Genomic DNA, 20,574 nt, shown 5'->3' on the forward strand with positions numbered 1-20,574 from the left:
AGTGAATTGAGGTATATCAAGAGTTATCTCCCTGTTGTTGCAAACCTTACCTTAATTTAAACATTGATGGTTTTTTATAGGAATATTTCTTAATATGTTTCCCCCCGTAGTTCTGTATATATAATTATAACTAATATAAAATGGTATTCATCTTCAATATTATTCCCACAAAAGTACAACATCTATTAGTTCTGATTGCATTAAAATATCTGCCTGGTTCTATTCCTAAATAGTGCGAGGATGAAGACATTTTGGATATACACCTTTGTAACTTTAATGGAATCTATTTTCTAAGATAATATTGAAGATATTATCCATCAATAAAATATTTGTAAACTGAACATTTTCTTTGAATTTTCGATCTTTGTATGAGCGAAACATTCTCGACTGGACGTAAAATGAAAAACCGAACACCCCCCCCCCCCAACAATCAATCTATCGCTAATCTGTTCCTGATAAAGGTGTTACTTAGAAGGGCGAATCCAGAGGGGGACCAAAAGAATTTCTTATTCAATTTCAACGAGACTTTGAGTCAAAATTATCAGAAAAGTGCATATACTTACATGTAGGCCTAATTGTATCATTCAAATTTATCAACAGCATTATATAATTTAATTATACAATAAATAAGACGACACACTGATATATATTTACGATATTTTCTGCAGATACAAGAATCACTTAAGAATTCTTAAAAAGTATATGTAACATTAATTTTTTTATTTTTTTTTTTATTAAGAAGCATAAAATTCAAAAGTTAAAAAGAAGTGCCAGGGAATGCTCAAAATGCAGGATTTTGCTCCATTTACCGCAGACCCCCGGCCTATTGGGAGAACCTTTTACATGTAACTCAGTTACAACGAAGACTAGAACTTAGGAATCAAACACACTACGTAGTAAAATAACAGCATCCTCTTGTATAAACGGGTCTCAACATCTCCCTAAAATGTTGTGTACACAACCAAAAAAGTGTAAATGAGTTGGGGTGGAGATTGTGAAAAGTATCTAAAACCCTAAATCTGCCTATAACTTATTCCAAAGTCATTACTCTAAAATCGATGACGATGTTAAATTACATGAGCTATTCTGACTCTTTATTGCGTCATCAGAAACGTCAGATCATAGACAATTATGTCTGGAAAGTTGGGTCAGGGAAAGCCTGTGTAAAGCTGGATCTGGATCTCTATATTCATACCCAAGAACTACCCTCCCCTATCACACATATATACGCTTAGGAAGAAAGTAATAATTTGTCAACATAGGGCCTATGTTGAAAAAGTATTTCTTTCTATGAGTATATATGTACATTCTTGTGCTATAATTATACTTTCTGAGACCCATTTCTACAACATATAGCCTACATACATAGACATTTAATTTAATGAAAACTACAATCATGTTTGGTACATGTAATTATCCATGCAGTGTTCTGTTGAAATGTTTCTGATGATTGATTAAAGAAAACTGTTCAACCATTATCAATCATAATCAGACTCCGCTGAAAATATCCTGTTTATATATTTTTGAACAAAAACAACAAAGACTGCGACTTATGACTTTCAACTTTCATGGTAGTATTTTTTTCCAGACCAGTTCTCCTCCCTGTCTGATGACGAGGTGTACGTGTTATTGTGTTTTCTGTGTTCTGACTCCGGTACCCCCGACTTTACTGATGCAGACTGTCTGGACATTCTTAATGGGATACGAAAGAAGATGTATGGTGAGAACCGTGTAACAAGTGAGGAGGCACAGCGGACCCTGGACGGACTGAAGTCATGTGGATTTCTTTGGGATCAGGACGGAGTAGACATCACTGAGGACGCCAAGGACGAGACCATGTACCGTGTTATGGAATGTTGTATAAAATATAATGGTATACTGGTCCCCTTGTATCGTTTATACAGTTATACTACAGCAGTGAGGTATCTGAGATTACAGAGATACACCAGGGAGTCTGGAGAGAAATGTCTCATTAGTAACAACCCGTACTGTGATTCCATACTCATACGCCGTCTACAGATGAACATACTGACCCACGTCATCATGGAGGACACGAGAATCTGTGATGAAGTGTCACAGACATGTAAGTATTAAACAGATTGTGAAACAACTGTATTCAATCTAATGTTTATCTAATTATAAATAGATCAATCATGTATTAATCTATCGATGTATATTGTTTAAAGCTAGGGTATCGTTTTGTACATTAACGTATTTATAATTAATGATACAGTGGATTTCAGTGTATATATAAAGGTCTACGGAAACAATCCCGTATGTGTAAAAAAGTTCCAATGTCTACTATAAGTCTCGGAATTAGTTGGGACACACAGATTTCACAAGACTTGGTGACATTTCAGCTAAACATAAAGATTACACCATTATATTACAGAATATAGATATGGTTAATATATGTAAAATTGTTGTATGGGGGTATGAAACTCTGTAAGAAGAAGATATATTTTGTGTCATCATTGATTTCTGAGATACTAAACGTCAGTACAGGGGGTAATCCCGTTTTGAGCCCGGATTCTGTAATGCATCAATATAGATTTATTCAAGGCATCACAGAGTTCGAACTAAAACGGGCTTAGCCCCTGTTAATGTTAGTAATCGCATAGCGATGACATCATATTAACTGATACACGAACTAAATTTCAGTAAAACAGAAAACCCAGACGTCCGATGGAACTCGTAATTGAGAACGGCTTTCACCACATATAGTGGAACATTGCATCTCAAATGAATTATATTCATCTGCTATAGTTTCAAATACACACAATCAAGTATATTGCAATATGTTATGTACAGTATTTTGGAAGCGGCTACTTTTTAGATCGGATTTCGTTCTTTCATTTTTTTTTCTTTTCCGTTTTTAGTTCACCTGAGCTAAGAGCTCAAGTGAGCTTTTCTGATCATCCGTATTCCGGCGTCCGCCCGTCTGTCTGTCCGACCGTCTGTCCGTCTGTAAACTTTTAAAATGTCTGTCTTCTTCTCAAACACCACTGGGCCAATTTCAACCAAAGTTAGCACAAAGCACCCTTAGGTAAAAGGAATTCAACATTCTTAAAATAAAGGGACAGGCCACCTTCCAATGGGAGATAATCAAGAAAAGATAAAAATAGAGTAGGGTCATTAAAAAATCTTCTCAAAAACCAATGGGTCAGAAAAGATGAAATTCATAGATAAGCTTTATTAGGTAGTGCAGATTCTAAATTGTTAAAATCATGGTCCCCAGAGGTAGGATAGGGCCATGATAAGGGATCAATGTTTTACATACAACTATATAGGAAAAGTCTTTAAAAATCTTCTTCTCAAGACCCACTGAGCCAGAAAAGCTGATATTTATATGAAAGCCTCCTCATATAATGCAGATTCAAGTTTGTTAAAATGATGGCTCCCGGGGGTAGGATGAGATCACAAAGGGGATCAAATGTTTTACATACAAATATATAGGAAAAATCTTTAAAAATCTTCTTCTCAAGAACCACTGAGCTAGAAAAGCTGAAATTTATATGAAATCTTTCTAATATAGTGCAGATTCAAGTTTCTTAAAATGATGGCTCCCGGAGGTCGGATGGGACCACAATAGGAGATCAAAGTTTTACATACAAATATACAGAGGAAATCTTTAAAAATCTTCTCAAGAACCACTGAGCCAGAAAAACTGATAGGTACATGAAAGCTTCCTAACATAGTGCAGAGTTAAATTTGTTCAATTCATGCCCCCTGGGGTAGGATGGGACCACAATAGGGGATCAAAGTTTTGCATACAAATATATAGGGACAATCTTTAAAAATCTTCTTTTCAAGAACCATTGGGCCAAAGAGGTTCACATTTACATGAAAGCTTTCTGATATAGTGTAGATTCAAGTTTGCAAAAACCTTGGCCTCCAGGGTTACCTTAGTGCCATAATAGGGACTACGGTTTTACATGCAAATATATATCTGATATGGACCAAGTTGACTCAAGTGAGCGATGTGGCCCATGGGCCTCTTATTTTTTAATGTTTTAATGTTTGATTTGTGTGTGTATGTGTTTTTTTGTTTTTGTTTTTATGTTTATTGTATCAACTCCTCTATGCAGTCACTCGGCTGAAGGTGGTGTGGATCTTGGCACTTCTTTACAAACAGATGCAAGGTTCAGCGCTAGCACTAAATAGGTCGTAAAACGTGTGTACGTATTCAACGTGTAAATGCATAATTTCTGTAAAACTCACTTTTCTACCGTCAGTCAATATGTAAATTGAAAAACAACCAAAATATTATTAGAAATGCACTCTAATATCAACAGCGACATTTCACACATTCAAAAATTCCTACACGCAGACGGAATATCATCGATCATAATACAGTACAGGTCAAAAACACGGTGCCCCGCGGACTGAAAGCTCTCGCTTTAGCATGGGCTTAGATTGATTGATTGATTGATTGATTGTATCTTGCTTAACATCTCGCTCGAGAATTTTTCACTCATATGGAGACGTCACCACGGTGAAGGGCTTCAAATCTAGGCCTGTGTTTGGCGCTTACAGCCATTGAACAGTGAGGGATCTTTAGTGTGGCACACCTACTGTGACACGGGTCATCCGTTGTTAAGGTCATCTCCGAGAACCCTTGACATTCACACCTGATGCTGAGCATTTGGAGATGGAACTGCCACTACCTGTTTTAACGACTTAGGTCTGTCGTGGTCTGGATTCGAACCCCGGTCTTTCGCATTGGGGGCGAACGCCTTAACATCTCGGCCACCGTGGTGGTTGCATGGGCTTAGAAAAGTCGGTGTCTTTGAAATTGCGGTTTCTGCTTATTCTGTAACAATTGCATGGACCTTTCAAATTCAAGGACACATATACATGTACACATGTGTTCACAATCGGGAAATCAATCGATCGACGATGATAGTCGCGTCAACTGATTTGTGCTCAAACACAAATTAAAGCGAACTGAAAATATCGTACATCGCCACATTCAATGTTAGAGTGAAAGTATTTAGTTTCCACCTTATTTATAAACCAATAAATGTGTTTATGAGTTGGGCAGTAAATTTATTTTGATTATTTTAATGTGCACACAACCAGTCATGCAGTTCAAAATTTCAGTTTTAAATCAATCATTGATAAGGAAAATATTTTGTTTTGTGTTTTCAAGAACATGTGTTATAAAAAGTTTGAAATTCAAAGTATACGCCATAGAATTTCAAGTTTTTCTTAAATGCACATTTTCCCGTGGTCGGCAAAAAAGTACTTTAAGATGACATTGCACACTTTAAAAATCCCCTACACTGATTTAGAATATTTCACAAAACTTTATGTAAATTCCCTATGGCACATCTTCTGGGATTCATGTGACGCAAGTAAACTTTATTCTATTCATTGAAAAGTAAACAAACTGTGTCACTTCGTAATGGAACGCCAGGACATTCTAGAATACGCACCGTACATTCAAAATTGACCCAATATCACCTACTGAACAGAGGACTTCGGTCTGAATGTATATCTTGTGACTGTCCATTAACTCTACATCACATACTTTTAGAATGCAATGATTTTATGCCTGTAAGGGATATACTTTTTAATTTGGTAATGTGTAATCAATGCAAAACATTTTACAAATATTGACCACCATTACATTATACAACATTTACAAAAATGGGATTTTTGCAGACAAGGTTGAATACTTTGATAATACAACTGTTGATATAAACGAAATGATCTGTATTTTTTCCTGAGTAAATATTCTTAACTTTTAGATCATTTGGATGGAACGTTAACGGATGTCGCGTATTAAGGAGCACAACCCCCCGGCACGCAAAAGATCGTTTCCCTGATTTTCGAGAGAGGAGGCTCACTGGGGCCGTCAGGGAAACCCAAACACTCAAAACTAAACATATTTCATCTATTCAACCGCCATAAAATGGCTAAAATATTGCCAGATCGGCGTAAAAACGCAATCAACCAATCAAATACCAAATTAGTTTTTCTTTACTAAATAGTTAGACTAAATGATTTCATTGCTTTTAGATTCACAATAACTTTCCATTATACCCGGCCGATTAATTAATATCAGGGGCGGATCCAGGAATTGCGGTTACGGGGGGTACCATTTTATGAATTAGGGGATCTGGGGACCGCCTTGAGGTGGTCCAGGGCGAAGCCCTAATGGGGACCCAGGGAGGGTTAAGCTCCGAAAGCTGCTGAATTTTACAGATCTTATAGGGCTTGAAATATGTCTCCTATTTAAGTCATTCATACTATTTTCAATAATTTTTGATAAGGTGAAATTTGTTAAATGACGCAAATTTTAAGGGTTTTGAAAAAAATTAAATTCTCCCAATAAATTAATTCAAAATATCAAAATAATTTGTCATTTATTTCCATGGGAGTGGAAGAAATTGTTGTCGTTTTTTTTTTTATCGTTTAGTACATTTTTATAAACAAGATACCTCGATTTAATTATAATGGGAGGGGCGCCGGCTCCCCCCCCCCCCCCCCTTCAATCCGCCACTGCAATTTTGATAAGCCATTCAGCTGATCATAAAGCAATGAGCGGGTAATAGGCCCGCGAAATCTACAGTTCCTGATTTTAATCAACGTTTAGCTTCCATTTCAGGCGCAATATATATATATATATATATATATATATATATATATACAAGATCAACTTTTTGAAATTCAATTCAACAATGCATTTGACCCGTATACTCATTAAATCATGTTTTCACCACAGACATCTGAACTATGGATATTACTAATCCCCTCCCTTTTTTGGTCACCTGAGTAGACCTATTGCAATCGTGACCTATTGCAATCAGTTGTCGTCCGCCGTCGTGCATCGTCCGTCATCCGCATGGTGATGGGGAGCAGGAAGGCCTGTACCAAAATTGTAAATTACATGATCCCCGTGGTAGGGATTCTGACCCCAGAGGAAGGGGGGGGGGGGGGCAAACTTGGTATATAGTGTTTATGTGTAAAACACTTAAATAACATTTTCTTTAGTGCTATTGATACAATATTGAAACTAAATAAATATTTAAAAAGAGGAGATAGTCTTTTACCAACATTTTAAATTTGATGATCCCGGGGGGGGGGGGGGGGTTCTGGTATCGTCAAAATGGTCAATTATTAAATGTGTGAACAATAGACATTTTTAACTTCTTGATAACTATCATTCCAATTCTTTTCATATTTAGTATGACGTATCTTTGGAACAAGGGAACATAAATTGTAAATTTCAGAATTCCTGCACTCCTGGTGTCTTGGGTACGGGGCAGAAACTGCCGAAAATTGACCAATTTTCAAAAATCTTTCTCTCAAAAAACCTCACACGTGTATGAAAAACTAAATACATGGTGATGGAGAGCAGGCAGGCCTCTACCAAAATTGTAAATTTCATGATCCCCGGGGTAGGGGTTCTGACCCCACGACGGGGCCAAACTTGTTATATTGTGTTTATGTGTAAAACACTTAAATAACAACTTCTTTAGTGCTGTTGATAGTATATTGACACTAAATAGATATTTAGAAAGAGCAGGTAGTCCTTTCCCAAAATTGTAAATTTCATGATCCCAGGGGTATTGGTATTGGTACATGTATCAAGGTGGGGTCAAAATTGTCAGTTATTAAATGTGTGAACAATATCCATTTTTATCTTCTTCTTGATAACTATCACTCCAATTCTTTTTATATTTGGCATGAAACGTCTTTGGAACAAGGGGGCATAATTTTTAAATTTCAGGATTTCTGCACCCCTGGTGCCTTAGGTGCGGCGAAAAAAAAAAACTGCCGAAAATTGACTAATTTTCAAAATTCTTCTTCTCAAGAACCGCACACGTGTAACAAAAACTAAATGCATGGTGATGGGGAGCAGGAAGGTCTCTTCCAAAATTGTAATTTCATTATCTCTGGGGTAGGGGTTCTGACCACAGGATGGGGCCAAACTTGTTATATAGTGTTTATGTGTAAAACACTTAAAACATCTTCTTTAGTGCTTTATACTAAATTGAAACTAAATGGATAGAACAGGTAGTCTTTTATGAAAATTGTAAATTTGATGATCCCTAGAGTAATGTTTCTGACCCCAGGGTGGGGCCAAACTTAGTATATAGTATTTATGTGTAAGTTTGCTGATACTGTAATGAATCTAAATGCATACTTAGGAATAGCAGAAAAGGATGTACAAAAAATGTTGAATTTCAATTAAAACCCAGGCTTATGAGTCCAAATTAGTTATATGTTTTGATTGACTGATGTTTGCCGCCACACGCAACGATTTTTTTAGTTATCTGGTGGCGCCCAGTTTTTGTTGGTGGAAGAGAGAACCCAGATACAGTATACCTGGGAAGAGACCACCGACCTTCCGAAAGTAAACTGGGAAACTTTCTCACTTATCAGCGCGAGCGGGATTCGAACCCACGCCGACAGAGGTGAGAGGCCGCGTGATTTTGAACGCGCGTGATTTTGAACGCGATATTCTAACCACTTGGCCACGATGCCCCTTCATATCTTTTGATGTTTTAATATTAATACACCTACTATTTAGAGCCTTTCATTGGTGTATGCACTTTTGAAGGCAGTGAAGTTTTAAGAACACATCGTGTTTTATATTGTTGCTGAACATTAAAATTTAGATATTCAGAACAGGAATTTGTGTTTTCTAGATTTCGTAGCCCATGGAAGTAGTGATACTTTTTCACTAGTATCCAGGTTACCGATAAGGCCCGTGGGCCTCTTTATTGATATTTTTTTGTGATGATGATTTCTCTGAAATATGTGAATTACCTCATACCTCCTTCGATAAATGTAATTGTGTCACGCTTTTTGTAACATTTAGAGATTGGCCTTCTACTGGTATATGATAAAATACACTATGCATCACCGACACCGGATATTGCTATATGTACCAGTCGAAGCGGAAACTTCGTTAGGCTCGAGTAGGCACTTGCCTATACATTTTTTTTTTCAAAACACATTTTGTCCATATATATTTGCAAAAATAATATGTTCATATATATTTCTAGTTTTTAAAATCGGATATAAAATTATTGTTCCGTCGGACCTTAATTTTCTTTTTATAATGCATTCTACATGACATAAATAATGGTTGCATATTTTCTATAAACTTATTGAGATCACAATGACTCACTCGACTTAACAATTACAAATCTTTGAAAAGTTATACAATATTTAATATGTATTAAAATTATTTTGATGCTCAGAGTAATGCAAATGAGTCCCAACAGTTCAAAACATATTTCGGTGGTGACACCCCGAGCAACCCCCCAGCGGAAAGGGGCAACCCCCTCCCGCACCCCCCCCCTCCGGCGTTTCTCACCTCGGTCAAACCTTCATCGTTCGGCCTACACATTGAAATAGTCCTTGCTATGCCCCTGGTAATAACACACTAAGATGGGAAGTCCTTTTAAACCACTTTTTACGCATTTGCTAACAGTACCCCCGTCAATGACTTAGAATTACACGAAATAGTGTCAATTTCAGTTGTATGACTTAAAGCGTCCTCTGTAAGCGAATCAAATACAGCTATAGTGATGTTGTTTCACTGTTGCCCGTTATGAATAGTCATGATTTTGAATGATATGTACATTGAAATCAATGTTGGCCCATAAACGTGGATTTCACCTGTGGCGGAATTAGAGTCTCTCCCCCTTTTTGATATCTATTAATATTATCATGCGTATGAAGTAAAGCTAAAAGAACCTATAAAAAGAACCTAAGAAGACTCAAAACATTGGAGCCCCCAGCAAGCTATTGCCACCCCAACTTTTAGCAAATCATGGATCCACCACTGATCATCAGAGATTAAATGAATATCATCCTAACAATGCAATCAAACTAAAGGCACTAGAAGGCCGGAATTTACAGAAGTTCCTTGAATCTGCCTGCATGACGAAGCCGTTTTGCATAAATTATCACACTTGGTGCTGTTGATTACCACACATACCCAACAAACTAGCAAGCTGAACAGTGATTCCTTACGGTACGACCATCGCAGATTTCGTATTAGTCACCGCTCCCTTCGCGGTGTTAATCCTTCCTGCGCTATCTCTCCGCGGGATTTCATCGCGGGGCAGAGTTACACCTTCGCGGTGTGAAGTACCGTTGTTTATCTGTTATGGCAAACTACTTGTACAATGGCTTTTTCATTCGTTGAAAAAAATGAGAACGGCATGCTTATCTTCAGCTTTTTAGCATTAAATATCAGTATAACAAATGAATCATTTAAGAAATAATAAAAACGAAAATCAGGGACCTACATGTATATTGGTCCTTACTAAAACCAGCTATACATAGGATTTAGCATATTTGATATATCTCCACTTTTTTATTGAAGAAATCGACATTTAATTGTATGGTGGTTTTCTTGGGGGGGGGGGGGGGGGGGTGTTGTATTTTTAATGCTACATATCATAATGTATCTTGGATAAGAGGATGTGTCCTGATAATTTTTACATTGAAAAAATAATACGAATAGATTTACAAATGACCGTATATGAGTGCAAAATTAATATGTTCCGTCTGTTTTAATGGTATTTGTGTAGACTTAGAGAATTTATTCAAAAAATTATTGATAACAAAATATTGTTGGTGCTTTTAGGAATAAAAAATGTAAATCTTATCTTATGCTAAAAGAAAGAGTTTGGTTTCCCCTTTCAATCGAACTTTGTTTTCTATGTACACCTGTTGGGTCTGGCCAGTACGTATTCTTAAAACAACACACAGGAGAAAACCCAGTGTGTGTATGTTCATTACATGTACACAATGTCTCTACTCCAGAGCATGCAGGCTTATCAGCTTACAATTACCTATACCTAACAAACCAATAGTAATCAAATCAATTTTATTTTCCAATTCCCTCGTCAAAACCTAGTTTCCTCGCTTACAAATTATTTATTCTTTTTCTTACGGTTAATGTCAGAACTATCAACAATACTTTCTAATTGCATACGACCCCCCCCCCCCCCAATATAACAGATACAATATAATCATCAATTGAAATACTCAAGGCATTCCATGTTAATGTTCATAGTTCCTGCGTATTTAATTTTCATTTTCTGTAAACTGTGATATTTACATCCGGTTGTAAGTTGTGGGGAAATTGACACACTGGAGATTTAAATATCATAGAGAAAACAGGTGGCGAGGTAGAGATATACTTGTTATTACAGATTCCAATGTCTTTGTCTGAGATAAAATTACAAGCAAGGGCATGTCTTAATTTTCTCATCATGCAGGATTACCACCACACACTTCTTTCGCGACAAGAAATTAACCCCCTGACAGTTTATTGAACAGCTTTTATTTTCTCTCTTACTTAGAAAAAGTTTACTTTAATTATATCCAACTTCCAATTGACTTTAATTGTATCCAAGATAAATAAATAATGTAAATATAGGGAGTTGTTTTGGTTTTATGGAGCTATCTGTCGGTTACCTCCTGTCGGTTTCCTTTGGGTTTATTCAAATTGTCACGGGAGGAAACTGACTGATAACACCATGAATTAAAACGGAAAAAAGCCTCGATGGTCAAGGTCACCGCGGTACTTCTTGTAGACATTATACAGGCCACATTTTTGGTCAACTGATATGATACACATATACATAATGTACCTTTGGCATCAATCATGAAAAAAACCAATTGCATTCGGTGTCAAAATTCAAGTTCACTACGGGACTTAAATTCATAGTCAACGGTAGACATTCTACGTATCACATTTTGGTAGGTTGATTTGAAAATTCAAATGCAGTTTTGTTATCGAGAGAGGAAACCCCAATGCTTTTTAGGGATCAAAAGGTCAAAGGTCACGATGGGACTTCATAGAAAAAGCTTGTAAACACCCTCGGTAAAGAAACGTTTTTAAATTTTGGGATCAAAAAGTTAAAGTTCATTATGGAACTTCAAAGAAAAAAAAAATTGAACACTTTACATGCCACATTTCAATCGACTGATTTGATAGTTTGCATGCAGCTTTGTTATCAACAGTATCCTAGTGATGCGTCGTGTAACAAGGTAAGAGGTCAATGTCATTATGACATTTTGTAGAAACAAAATCGTGATAGCCATGCCTTTAGCACTGTTTATCAAAGGATGGAGTAATACAAAAATTACAGAACACTCCCACACCAAAACCTGCCAATTAAAAGGGAGTTAGGCAACTCCACCCCAATAGCCAACCTGTTAAGACCAACATTTCAGATTATCTTTCATTAATTATTTTGTAGTTTATTGTTCGTGACTGTAAGATAATAACTGCTGGGTATATACATTACACGATTTCTTATTTTGTCAAAGATTGATATCGACAAATTAAATAGGCGGTATGCATGTTTAATAGACTTGGAATGCAAAATTAATCCTGGTAATTCTGATGGAATATGTTTCTTTGTAAGTCCAAGATATAACTGTAAGTATTTCTGAAGAGAAAATGGTATGTAAATAATTTAGATATTGATAAATTTCCTTAATTTTTTTTATTTTTTCTGAAGGTCACGAGTATGAAAATCGTCATGATTTCTGTTGTAAAATTTTAAGAATTCTGAACACCTGTTATATTTCATAATTTATGACTTATTGCGATGCGTTTGGATGTACAGGTTAAAAGAGTTGTCCTCATTTCTTTGCTTCAATATTTGACTGTTGAATTTTTACCTATAATCTCCAAGACATTAATATAAAATGATTTTCATATGAACATTTTAGTTATGTTATGACTTGTTTAAAACATTCAAAACAAAAACAAAAAGAAACATCTTAATAAAAGAAGCGTTTCATTGAAAAGTTCTACCTTTTAAAAAACCAAGTCCAGTAAAGTCAAGGTCGTCAGACATACTTTAAATAGATGTAATGTAATCATCAGTTATATGTTACAAATAAGTTAAAAGTACACAGCCCATCAGTTAGACATGCATTATACCTATGTCACATGAATAGTCTAAACCAATCAGTTAGACATACGTTATACCTATATCACGTACATATTCTAAACCAATCAGTTAGACATACGTTATACCTATATCACATAAATATTCTTAACCAATCAGTTAGACATACGTTATACCTATGTCACATAAATAGTCTTAATCAATCAGTTAGACGTACGTTATACCTATGTGTCATAAATAGTCTTAACCAATCAGTTAGACATACGTTATACCTATATCACATTCATATTCTTAACCAATCAGTTAGACACACGTTTTACCTATGTGACATAAATAGTCTTAATCAATCAGTTAGACACACGTTATACCTATGTCACATAAATAGTCTTAACCCGTTGTCAACGTGTGGTATTCATATGAGGGAGTTCTTGTACCGTGCATAAAGTTGTACATTACTTACATGTTGCGTACAGCCGACATGTGGCGAATTACAAGTAATACTTTGACATACGTTTGAACTTAGAGTATGCACAAGAATGAAATGAATTTAAAATGAAACACGCCAAACAGCATTTGACCCTTTGGCATGTCGTATTGGCAAATTAGATCGATATAACAACCACAATATAATTTGCGAAATGTTGAGTTTAATGAATGAGATTGTTGAAACCCCTGGACATCCATTTCTCTGTCAGCAGCCTGACTCGATTAAAACAAACGATAATTCGCAGAACAACTTCTTGAGTATGGAATCAGTTGAAAGGCATAACACCATATGCAGGTATTTAATGGAAAATTGCTATATGAATATGAGAAGATAATGATAATGAAGCTGAGGTCATTCCATTTGTGATTTAGTTGATATGTTGGTTTTCCGTTAACATATATTTTCATTCATTTTGCTGCAACTTATGTATTTCAGCGTGACTGTCAGCGTTTCCTAGTTTATCCCCAGTGCATTGAATTTATTCCAGCGTGTTTCCTTCATTTCTCTTCACACAATATTTCACCGATTTATTGCACCTACAGCTCACAATCCGTGTTGCTGATCACACTCTTGTCACCCGTGCTTCTTAAAGGTTTCTAGTGACTTATGACTCGAACTTTTACATCCATCTACGCCTCTGTGACTTCAACATGAATTCCAAGATTTATCTATATCAGTTATTATGCTCGAATATAATGTTAAAATAAAAATATTGTGAAAAGGAAAGTAGACTTTTTGGAATTTGGTTTAGTAAGACGGAACATTAAAATGCAAAACTGTTTCATGTCTTGCATCCTTATAATGTATGAAGTACAAATAGGTAGAATTAACATTCCTAATATACTATATTTATAACATTAGATGTTGAGTTAAGATCTAATACCACCTGGTCATTATTAAGTGGATACACGTCGCATTGCTCTCCGATGTTGTAGTTTATACCACGAGTACATAAGTAATATGAATAATAAAATGTAGCATTTGTTTATTCACTGTAATACACATCAATTAAATCCTTCAATATGTAACTTACAACGTGCATGTTATCAACGATGTGTGTTTATCATTTTCTGCAGTACATGTTCCAACAACCATATTACAAGACATGACGTTTGATCAACGACAGGAGTTTATAAGGGACCTGGAACATAGTGGGGAGTGTGTGCACTGCAGAGGCGGATCACAGGGGAGTGTACAACACGTCAAGTGGTTCTGGAGATACAGGAGACCTGACATCGTGAGATCATGTATAGGTCTCCACCCACACTGGGATATTTACATAATCAACAACACAGCTTACAGAAAGCAGAGTAAGTCAAAAGTTGATTGGATCAGAAAAACAAACACTCAACGGTACATGTAACGACTAAAAATCATTAATTATCAAGCTTAAGTACTAAACATGACTACATATTCGTCAATTACCAAATGTTCTCGCAGACAGGTATGACTTTCAGAAACTAGAATTCTTACTATATCAGAGAGCTTTCATGTAAATATAAACTTGTCTGGTCCAGTGGTTCTTGAGAAGGTATTAAAATGGCCCCACATTATTTTGAATGTTTTCTTTTTACATGTGTATCCCCTATGAAGGAGTGTAGCTCTTTACTTGAACAAACTTAAATCCCCTTTACCCAAGAATACTTTGTGCGATGTTTGTTGAAATTGGCCCAGTGTTTCTAGAGAAGATGATGAAAATGGGGAAAAGTTTACAACGCTGATGACAAACACTGGAAAACGTTCAATTTAAAACTAAATCATACTTGAGCCTTTGGTTCAGGTGAGCAAACATATGTAATTTACAGTGGTTTTAATATAGAATAATTAACGAAATTTTAGTAACAAATTCATTTTTATTCCAAATAAAAAGGTGAAAATATGTTTCTAAAACATTTCTTGTTTATACAATACATGTGTTTGAATTTTATTTCATTTCTGTTGGAATTTTCAGCCGTTGAAATAAACGTACTATATCTTTCAAGATTCATACGCGCTTTGTTAACAATGCAGCGCATTCATGAGGAAATTGCCAATCTAATTAACATCAGATCCTAGAATACGCTCACAATCGCTACAATAGGATCTGACATAACCCAATAGGGGGTCATGTCCACATGACCTTTTGCTTGGAATATTCATGAGAACTATCAGCCAGTCAGATTGCGCCATACAGACAATGATGGCTATTTAGGCGGTTCCTGATAATTCGTAAACAAATTGCTGTAATCTCTCTCCCACGAAGTTTATTCCACACTGTAGAAATATATATTCTCGCATAACGAATTTTAAACTTTCGCAATAATGCCTAATCTATTCCGTTCATACAAACAACAAAACGTACGATATGAAATACACCTAAATTAAATCATTTGTGAATCCCGATTTATGTATGAATAGGGATGGGTACGATTTGAATAGTTTTCAAGATGGTTTACTTAAATAACGCGAGGAATAAAACGCCAGTCGATATAAACGGTGCATGGTGACGTCGCATCTAGCTGCGATATGTTTTCTTTCAAACCAAACAATCGCAGTCATTTTCCTTGAATTGTGAACACCTACGATTTCAAAGCCGACGCTCTGATTGGCTGACATAAAGTTCATCTGAACATGACACCTAATCGGATTATGTCAGATCTACTTCCTCAGCGTATACGGCGCGGATCTAAGAAGTATGATTTTAATTAGATTGAGGAAATTAATATCGTTATGTAGTAGTTACTCAGTAGATAGCTCAGTGGTTAGAGCACCTGACTAGAAATGCAGGAGTCCCGGGTTCGATTCCCGGTCCAGCCAAAGATTTTCTCCTTTATATACTACAGTTGCAGCAATTTAAGTTAAACTGTAATTCTAATTCGTTACCTTATTTAGGATCTAGACCTGTCTAAGTGCTTAGAAAAAGTTAAGGGGCGAGATCAAAACTCTAATGTCAGACAAAATACTAAATTCACATAGTTTCGAAAGTCCCCCTTAAAACTAGATACGATGAATGTTGAAACTAATCGCTTCATAAGTAAACACATACAAGTATACATAGCACTCTATATACCGGTACATTTTCTACTGTTTATTCACAAATGAAAGTTAATTAAAAGCATTAAATGTTCATTGAAATGTGATATTATTACATTTGTATGTGGTTTTTAACCGTCGCTTGTCGTTTTTCCCACTAAAATATAATCGATGTCGGATAACATGAACTTACGGGATGTTCTATCCTCCTCTCACTAACTATTTGAATTTAGATTTTTATCCGACATCAATCTTTTGATCATGCCCCTAACAGGGAGGTCATTGATCGTGGTTACTCCTACCTTGAAACAGGACGTCGGTTATTTAAAATTTCTTCCACAATAACCACGACTTTATTGAAATACGATTTTGCTGTGTTTATGCGGATACATGAAATGCACCAGTAGAAAGATGTTTGTGAAGGATTGAAGTTTTTGGAAAATGGTTTTCCTCCGAATTTTCGAATGAAGTTTTGTGAATGATGAAATATAGGTGAATAGGAGAATGCTGTGGTAAGTATTTAAGGAATGACTTTAATTTTGGGTCATATTATACATGTACGATAAAATCTAATTTGGGTAAGTTTACTCTCTATAATCCACAAAGCGGATTATAAAAAAACCACACGTAACTAACCCAAATTAAGTTATATCATATAAGATGTCCCAAAATTAGAGTAATTCCTTATCATTTTATGCAATCAGAGAAAGTACTAATCTTCCGTTTATCAAATTGTACAGATATACTGAAAAATACAGATCATTTGCACACCGCAATGATTCACTTACATATAGCAACCACAACGAAGCATTGCGCTGTGAAGGCGGTCATCTTAGTTCTACGGAGCTTATTGATCACAATATTGAAGGTGACGTTCGCTACGATATTCATAACAGAAATCATGTGTAGGTTATGCATGCAATGCATATATCGCTGCCTTTGAAGTCACTCCAATATTGAGAAAATGCTGGGAATTGCAGTGTTTAGTCTTTGCCACTACCCACAATATAAAATATGTTTATATCAGAAAATGCAATGATTTGCGGATTTTGATTCTATGAAAGTTTTTACTACATTAAAACTTACCCTTGCATACAACATTGCCGCTAATAATGAATCCTAGGAAGAATATATGTAAGCAAGTGATCTTTCCATGTTTCAATGTGATATGGCGTCATTATGATTACGTAAGGTCTCTAAGGTCTCTTATTCATGTTGTGTTTTTGCTTTGAGAGACCGATAAATCCCCCTTTCCAGTGGGAAATGTATTTCAAAACGAGCAAAGCAACATTTACACATACTTAGTTTACCATTAATTTGAATATTTTTGTTTTAATCTATTATTCAAACATCATACAGAGAATGCATTGATTTTTACAACAGTCATTTGCATGTAAGTAGATTATATACGTCTTGCTCACAGGCAATTATATCCCTTGGGTTCGAATTTACTATCAAAGGGTAAAGGTATAAAATTCAAATTATAAGGTACCCTATTTCGCTGATATGAAAACAATCGACCAAATGGTATACAATTTTACTCTATGCGTTAATATATTCATACAAAGTAAATCTACATTACTACCAAAGTCAATCCCAAAATTCCGTATACCTCCTCAGATATGTAATATGCAGGAACGAATTCGGAAAATGTGTATTATAGTTTGGTTGAATTTTAGTTGGACATTGTCACTACACGACAACTCAGAATGTTTGAATATTGTAACAAGCCATTGCATAGAATTTGCAGTATTATATATAATTTCTAAGTTGAATTTCTAACCCCAATTCATAAACTGAACAATAAATAAAAAACCGTCTGTACTTTCACTTATCACGTTCATTTATTACCCAAATTAACGTTATAATAAATCGTCAAACACCTGTGTTCATGTGGTTTGGATAAAAATAAAAATTATAAATTTGTATGTTTTTAAAGACTTATTATTAGGATAATCTCTGTACTGAAAATCAATTAATATTGATACAATGTATTTGAGTCTATAAATCGTTCTGGGCCTTTAATCATTATTGGGGTAATTAGTTGGACTGGGACGATTTAGACAGTATTCGATCTAATGCCAGGTGTGTTTATGAATTACATTATGTACATCGTTGAAAGGACAAGAGAATTTGCTTTGCAAAATGGCGACTATAAACGAGACTGTTGAATCTCCTGTTAATTAAACATTTTTGTCAATAGTCTACGTCAATTCAAAACGTGATCCTACGCAGAACATATTCATGTTTATCGAGTCATACGGGAGACATAAATACCATGATATATTGCAACATGAATATGAGAAGCTGATGTGCTTTCGCATTAGGGAAATCACTTTGTCGTGTTAGTAACAGCCTTTAAACCTATATAGTTAAGTTATGCTGATGTTGTGCTAGGTTTCTGTACAGGTAAATCTGAGTTCTGTCCAAATCATATTAAAAATATATACGAAATAAAGAGAACCTTTGAAACACTCGAATCGATTGCTATTTATTTAAGAATATTTAACACCGTTAACTTTCAGTTGTTTACAAATCATATGACACAAATATAAGGACGAAAACTTTCCAAACACCATCCCTGATAATTATTCAATCTGATACATTATTTCTATAGCAAATCCAAGTGTTCTGATTAACAAATGTCACTTTTTTCAAGCCTTTTTTAAAATTTTGATGCAAGCTTTACCCATTCATTTCACTCTGAATAAATATTGTTCAAATTTACTAAACTTTTTAGAAAATTACTAGTAAGATAAATACCAATTATGCATAGGTTACATGTTCCTAAGATATGAATAGAAAGGCTATCATTATCCAAAATTACTTCTAATAAAAGAGAAAGAAACAAGCATCTGATCCCACCTCTGGTGTGTCCAGGGACCCGTGTTTGCGCAACTATCTATTTTGTATTGCTTATAGGAGTTATGAGATTGATCACTGTTCGTTATTTTCACCTTACACATGAAATACAGATCCTCATTTATATACTTGGGATCGCGTGGGGATCCGGGTTAGAATAGGTCCCCAGTATCCCTTGTTTGTCGTAGAAGGCGACTAACTGGGGCGTTCCTTCAGATGAGACCACAAAAAGCGAGGTCCCGTGTCACAGCAGATGTGGCTAAAAGGCCATAAGCGCCGAGCATAGGCCGAGGATGTGCAGCCCTTCATCGGCGGTGGTCCCCATGCGAGTAATATATTCTCGTAAGGGACGTTGAACAACATTCCATCAATCAATTTAATATACTTGGGTATCACACTGTGCATTGATAATATTCTTTAGGGACCGGTGAATATTTATTGGGGGTGGGACCAGTGCATTCCATATTACCATTTGAAAAAAGCCCTATGTCGTATCTTCTAAAAATACAAAAAAATTCCTGTCCTATATCAGATGTGTAATAAAAGTGTGTGTCCTATCTAATAAATAAATATCTATGTTAGAATAAACAACATGTTTACTTCATTTTAAAAATCTCCTGAGTTCTTCATAATAATCACTTAAAATTTGTCTCTCCATTGTTATATCAGCTGAGGTATTCAAGTTCCTGAGAAACGTTTGTTTACTTTGTCATGTTTGTTGGATAATTTGTCTAGCGAAGTTACAAATCTCATTATTTTCATCTTATTTTTTTCTTAAAGTGTTGTTTAGAGTGCTATATTTTGCAATTTTTTAAATTACTGTTGTACTGAATTGTTGTCTCATGTACTTGCAGGTATTTGTACATCTCAATACTCTCTAGGTGAAGATAACGAACAATGATCAATCACTTAACTTCTATAAGCAATACAAATAGAGAGTTTGGCAAACACCGACCACTAGTTATACCAGAAGTGGGATCAGGTGTCTAAGAGGAGTAAGCATCTCCTGTCGACCGGTCACACCCACCGTGATCCATATATCTTGATCACGTGAACGGGGTTATCTGTAGTCAAAATCAGTGTGCCAAGAACGGTCTGACAATCAGTATAAAACAAGTCGGACAGCATTCGACCCAATTATAAGTTGTATTGGCAAACTATCATATTATCAAATATGTGTTTAGACTTTAGTTAATTTCTGGTCTGTATCCTTCAGGTTATGACCAACATGATACACCATTTGTATTTTCTATGATTGAAATCTATACTCCATGCAAAACGTATATGTAATGTTTGCAATTTTATTCACATCTG

The 20,574-nt window shown here is 35.5% G+C and overlaps 1 protein-coding gene and 1 long non-coding RNA gene across 3 annotated transcripts in view; both read left to right on the plus strand.

The window, feature by feature from the left end:
- LOC125667824 (uncharacterized) overlaps positions 1-20,574 on the plus strand; it is an 83,464-nt gene that overhangs the window by 45,900 nt on the left and 16,990 nt on the right. For both annotated transcript variants that reach the window (XM_056159032.1, XM_056159033.1), the window contains 2 exons: positions 1,589-2,083; positions 14,463-14,696. In XM_056159032.1, coding sequence (XP_056015007.1) covers positions 1,589-2,083; positions 14,463-14,696 — 729 coding nt within the window. The remainder of the gene's footprint in view (positions 1-1,588; positions 2,084-14,462; positions 14,697-20,574) is intronic.
- On the plus strand, positions 2,695-9,764 carry LOC130052881 (uncharacterized). Its single transcript, XR_008801258.1, has 2 exons — positions 2,695-4,178; positions 5,754-9,764. It is a non-coding gene; the product is annotated as an uncharacterized LOC130052881 (long non-coding RNA).

The sequence above is a fragment of the Ostrea edulis genome, chromosome 3 (assembly GCF_947568905.1).
Source record: "Ostrea edulis chromosome 3, xbOstEdul1.1, whole genome shotgun sequence".
Taxonomy (NCBI): domain Eukaryota; kingdom Metazoa; phylum Mollusca; class Bivalvia; order Ostreida; family Ostreidae; genus Ostrea; species Ostrea edulis.